This window comes from Pollachius pollachius (genome assembly GCF_949987615.1).
Source record: "Pollachius pollachius genome assembly, chromosome: 2".
In the NCBI taxonomy this organism is placed as follows: domain Eukaryota; kingdom Metazoa; phylum Chordata; class Actinopteri; order Gadiformes; family Gadidae; genus Pollachius; species Pollachius pollachius.
This window is the reverse complement of record NC_136935.1, coordinates 41,791,105-41,797,104: the sequence shown is the minus strand read 5'-3', so window position 1 is coordinate 41,797,104 and position 6,000 is coordinate 41,791,105. Positions and strand designations below refer to the sequence as shown.

The following is a 6,000-nucleotide window of genomic DNA, read 5'->3' as shown; positions in this document are numbered from 1 at the left end:
TCTTAGTATGTTGTAAGATATGCTTCAGTGCGTGTTTATTTTCAGCATTTTATATTGCATATGAGGAAATCCTCATATCCGGGCAAAACGTACAGATAGAAAAGAGAGAGTGAAACATAAATTAATTTGTTTCTTCTGACATTTATTTATTCCACCTAACATAAGGGACAGTTACTTTATTTCATCACAAAACAGCACCACAGTGTTGGTTCCTTTTAAGTGTTACATTGTCTCACCGTTATACAAAGTCCTTACAACTCAGTCTCCATCACGACCACCACTGTTGTCGTGCTTCTGTATAATTGATTTTTTTTTTATTGATTCATTACAAACCCCCACAGCTGACAGTAACCACGAGCAAGGTTGTTTTGTAAAACAAACCTGATATGTAATATATTTATATATAGATATAGATCGATATCGTTATGCATTTATATCTATATAGTATATAGATATATAGATAGATATACCTACAGAACAATTTATACAAAATAAATAGAGATAACATGATATGTTGACATGTTTACACAATTTGAGTGAATATGAAAAACCTAAATGGCATCTTTGTATATTTATTTCACTGCAGGCAGTGCAAAAAAAGAAAAGCTCAAAGTGTATGGTAAAAGACACACACCCCTTGTTCGATGACTTCCACCGCTAGCGAGATCTCGCTCGCATGGAGCTGTTCCGTTGGGGCTTGTGGCCTCTGTTTAGAGTCAGCTCATTAACCATTGAAATGGTTCTTCCCAACACAACCACAGTACCCAGGACGTCCATGGCCTCAGACCGAGTCCACCTTCACCTGGCTGTTGTTGGTGATGGGCGGCTCAGACCGAGTCCACCTTCACCTGGCTGTTGTTGGTGATGGGCGGCTCAGACCGAGTCCACCTTCACCTGGCTGTTGTTGGTGATGGGCGGCTCAGACCGAGTCCACCTTCACCTGGCTGTTGTTGGTGATGGGCGGCTCAGACCGAGTCCACCTTCACCTGGCTGTTGTTGGTGATGGGCGGCTCAGACCGAGTCCACCTTCACCTGGCTGTTGTTGGTGATGGGCGGCTCAGACCGAGTCCACCTTCACCTGGCTGTTGTTGGTGATGGGCGGCTCAGACCGAGTCCACCTTCACCTGGTTGTTGTTGGTGATGAGCGGCGACGGCTTGCTCTTCAGCCTCTCGGCCGCCGCGTCGTTGGAGCTGTCTGAGAAGAAGATGCGCGCCGTGCACACGGACACCACGATCCGCTTGTACTCGCGCCGGAAGTTCTGGTTGAGCACGCCGTACACGATGGCGTTAAGGCAGCTGTTGAAGTAGGCCATGAAGTAGCTGGCCACAAAGAGCCACTCGGGGATGAGGGGCACCACGCCGTCCGGGTTGATGGCCACGGCCAGCCCGATGAGGTTGAGCGGCGCCCAGCACACGGCGAACAGCACAAACACCACGAACATGGTGACAAAGTTGCGTACGTCGTGCGGCGTCAGCTTGGGCCGGTTGTCGGGCTTCACCCGCCGCCGCACCTGGATGACCAGGATCCAGATGCGCAGGTAGCAGTACGTCACGATCATGATGGGCAGGATGAAGTGGAAGAAGACCACGGCGATGGTGTACGCCGAGCTGGCCGACTGCTCGAAGGTGCACGAGTAGACGCGCGGGTCGTACTGCAGCGAGCCCACGAACAGGTTGGGCACGATGGCCACTACGGTCAGCGCCCAGATCAGCAGCACATAGCACAGCGAGTTCTTGTCGCTGTACACCTTGTCGTACTTGAGGCTGTGGCAGATGTAGCAGTAGCGGTTGACGGCGATGCCGGTGATGTTGAAGATGGAGCCGATGACGCTGAGGCCCATGAGGAAGCCGCTGATCTGGCAGTGCACGTAGCCCAGGTTCCAGCCATTGTGGAAGATGGAGGAGAGCACCAGCGGGTAGGGGTAGATGGCCACCACCAGGTCCGCCACCGCCAGGCTCACCACGAAGATGTTGCCTTGACACGCACACACACACACACACACACACACACACACACACACACAGACACACACACACACACACACACACACACACGAGAAAAAGGGAAGGTTTGCATCGTTAGGCGGAAACAATGGAAATGCCAATCGGGTCACTCATAAAATTGACAGAAAAAGTTGCAAATTAGATCAATTAAGCATATTGGAGTTTTATCTATTACTAGCAAGTCTGATCCAATAATTGGATAATACCAACACCGCCACCAGCTGATATTTAGCAGCTCGCTGTATTAGTGCCGCTTGATTGCTCGAGCCACACAGTGAAAGTGCTCCAACTAAAGCGTCCATTGGGTGTCATGCGGCGTGCTTTCATTATGGGGGGGGGAATTACGGGGAGCAGAGCAGCGCAGATGAACCAGTCACGCAGAAACATCACAGATGTCACATGAACAAGTGCTTCCATTGTGCTTGAGTAAAAACAGTATAAAGACTGAGCGGCTAAAGACCAGCCCTGATTAAGGTCAAGAAAGACTCCCATTGTTCAAACTTTAAGTACCACTGTCATATCATATCAACAGTCTCTTCAAGCGTTTCAGGCTCCCGGAGCCTGTATTTATAACATGTCGACCGGTAGGCGGTGCCTTGGGTGTAGCTGACAGGGTCTTTAGAGGGCTCTTTAGCTCTGGCTGGTGCCTCCTAATCCCCCTCCCTGCCCTTCATCTCATACAGCAAACATTCTTTCACCAAGCAATCTCTCGACGCTAAACATTAGATCACGTCCTCTGGGATCCATCATACAGGTGCCCTCTATACGGTACTGGCTGCTCTCATGATCACAAGAAAACTGCTCTTAAAAGGCTCATTGTGTGTGTGTGTATCTGTATATGCATGCGTCAGTGTTTGAATATGTCCTTTTGAGTGTATTTGATGTGTGTCAGTGTGTGTGTGTGCGTGTAAGTGTGTTCATGTTTCCTTATCTGTGTATGTGATGTGTGTCATTGTGTGTGCATGTCAGTGTTTGTGTGTATCCTTGTGTGTGTGTGTGTGTCTCCTTATCTGTGTGATGTGTGTCCTTCTGTGATCTGAGTCATTGTGTGTGTGTTGTGTGCACGTGAGCATGTGATGTGAGTGTGCATCTTCTGGGGATCCTTAAAGATTACAGTCCCTTGGCGTTGGCTTTCTATAGCACGGCTGTTACAAGATTTTAAACTCAAGTCTCTTGGTGGTAAGAACTCTGACCTTGGTAAGGTCGGCTGGGGAGGCCTACAGGCGCCCAGCCCTATTGCTTCCTGGAAAGCTAACATCACAGCACTGATCTTCAGGGAACATTTCTGTGTGTCTGTATGTGTGTTTGTCTGTGTATGTGTGTGTGTGTCACTCTCTCTGTGTCTGTGTGTGTCTGTGTGTGTGTGTGGTTCTCTCTGCATGTGTGTGCTTCTTTCGCTCTCTGTGTCTGTGTGTGTGTGTATGTGTGTGTTTCTTTCTCTCTGTGTCTGTCAGTGTTGGTATGTGTGTGTCTGTTTCTCTCTCTCTCTGTCTGTCTTTGTGTGTGTGTGTGTGTGTGTTGTGTGTGTGTGTGTGTATCTCTGTCTGTCTGTCTGTGTGTGTGTGTGCGCGTGTGTCTCTGTTTATCTGTGTGGTTCTCTTTCCATGCCTGTATCTCTGTGTGTGTATGTGTGTATCTGTGCATGTATCTCTGTGTTGTTCTCTCTTGGTGTGTGTGTCTCTCTCATCCAGTGTGTGGGTTTTTGTTTTTGTGTCTCTCCCAGTGTGTGTATTTGTGTGTGGGTTTGTGTGTACGTGTCTGTGTGTGGCTCACTCCCTCGTTTAATTTATATTGTTTTGGTTATACTGTGAAAAACAAATAAAAAAAATCCTCGACCTCATCAGTTTAACCACACTCCATTTGCAAATGAATGGTTCATGCATCTGAAATAAAGTTTATACTTATTGGCCCCACGTCCCATGATACCTCTTGACTATATCGACTTTCCATGTTGGATAGCCCAACGGCAATGCAGAGTGTTTATTTACTGTTTAGTGTTTATCGTGCATATTATCGTCTTCCATCGAAGGTCATCAAATGAACCAGTGTTGATCTTTTTATGTCAGCCTGCCTCCAGCAAGTGTCTGCTCATAATCCAAACTCGTGAGACTAGATAGAAAGATAGACGTGGATTATTTTAGCAATTTAGAGCTTGCTTACTTCCGATATATATCGCATGCACCTTGAAGATGGGTGATTTTAACATTGACTGGCTCTCTGGTGCCTCTGAATCTTTCAAAGAAATCTGTAGCAACCTAAATTTCACACAATTTATAACTGAGCCCACAAGACCCAATCTAAAAATCCCAGCAAAATCAATTTTAATTGATTTAATCTTATCTAATCAAGTCAATAAAATAGTTTCTGCTGGTGTCTTTCACCTTGGGGTTAGTGATCACTGCCCAGTGGCCTGTATCAGAAGTATTCATTTGAAAAGATCTCATCCTAAAATATTTATTAAGCTTAATTTTAAAGGTTTTAATCAGCAAGCCTTTTTAAATGAACTCCTTCATAGTGACATCCAACTCACAACTGAAATATCTGATGTTGAATTGGCCTTGGATTTTTTCACCAATACTTTCACCTCAATTTTGAACAATCATGCACCCCACAAAAAGCAAAGGGTAAAAAATAGTTCAAACTTGTGGTTCACAAATGAACTGTCCGACTTATTTACTGAGATAAATAAAGCCTGGTCTCTAGCTAGACGCTCTGGAGAAGATTCTAATTGGATCGTTTTTAGACAAATCAGAAATAGGTGCACAACCATGGTTAGGAAAGCTAAATCTGAGTATTATCTTGATTTAATCTCCAACTGCTATTCAAACCCTGCACTATTCTGGAAGGCTGTGAACAACAATAAAAACAACAAAAAAAGCTTTTTCTGCAGAAAATGCGGGGAGTGCTGTAGTACAAAGTGAGGTTGAAAATATTTTTTAATAAAGCCATATAGATTAAGACATAAAGAAACGTAAAATGGCTTAAATCAAGTGACAAGTCTAAATAGAGTAAACGATGTAAACATGCACACCATTTAAGAATTTAAATGGTTGGAAACAAAGTGACAGCTGAAGGAAAAGCGCAAAGCATTACTAAAAATGCAGAAATGTAAAATGAATTGAGCTGAAGAATCTGAAAGGTCAAATGTATTGCCCTGCACTGCTGTGTGTGTGTGTGTGTGTGTGTGTGTGTGTGTGTGTGTGTGTGTGTGTGTGTGTGTGTGTGTGTGTGTGTGTGTGTGTGTGTGTGTGTGTGTGTCTTTAAGAGAATAGCGAGCCGGTGCATGATTAAAAGTAGCTCAATAGAGTGGGAAAAATCGCCCAATCTGGCCACACTGCCTGAACGTCCACCAAAAGTAGCCCAATCTGGTGGGAAAAACCGCCCAATCTGACAACACTGCTGAAAGTCATCACGCTCCAGCGTCAACGTAAATCAATGAGACCAACTGAAAACGAAGCCGGTATGAAACTAAAACTGTGATTCTGAATAAAGTTTAAATGATATCGAAATTCCGTTACAATGTCTTAAGTAATTGAAGTGTCAGAATGGCTAGACGGCTTCAATGGGACCAACTGTAGAATATGACGGTTTGAAACTAAAACTGTGATTCTGAAGAAAGTTTAAATGATATCGAAATTCAGTTTAGACATCATTGAAGATACAAGTGTGTAGATTTGTTAAATGGTTTGAACGAAGATAAACGGTTGAAAATTGATTTAGTTACGACTTAAACAGTTGAAGTACCAGAGGACGACTCCGCCGTCCTCCAATTGACTCCCATGTTAAAAAAAAGATAATATTTTAAAAGTAGAATATCTTAAAAAGTATAAAATATTTAAAGGCGACATATTATACCACCAGGTGTGGGTGTGATTAGCCTTACAAGCCATTTCGAAAAGCTGCCCCATATAACATCAATAGTGGGCATGTCCACCTAGATCTGTGCTGGATAGATCAGTCTACTAGTGATGTCATATGGGGCAGATTTTTGAAACG

At 44.5% G+C, this 6,000-nt stretch overlaps 1 protein-coding gene across 1 annotated transcript in view; it reads right to left on the bottom strand.

The window, feature by feature from the left end:
* Positions 1–340: 340 nt before the first annotated feature.
* Positions 341–6,000, bottom strand: part of mtnr1aa (melatonin receptor 1A a) — a 28,149-nt gene continuing 22,489 nt past the window's right edge. Inside the window, exon 2 of the mRNA XM_079731053.1 lies at positions 341–1,975. Coding sequence (XP_079587179.1) covers positions 1,104–1,975 — 872 coding nt within the window. The 3' untranslated portion in view covers positions 341–1,103. The remainder of the gene's footprint in view (positions 1,976–6,000) is intronic.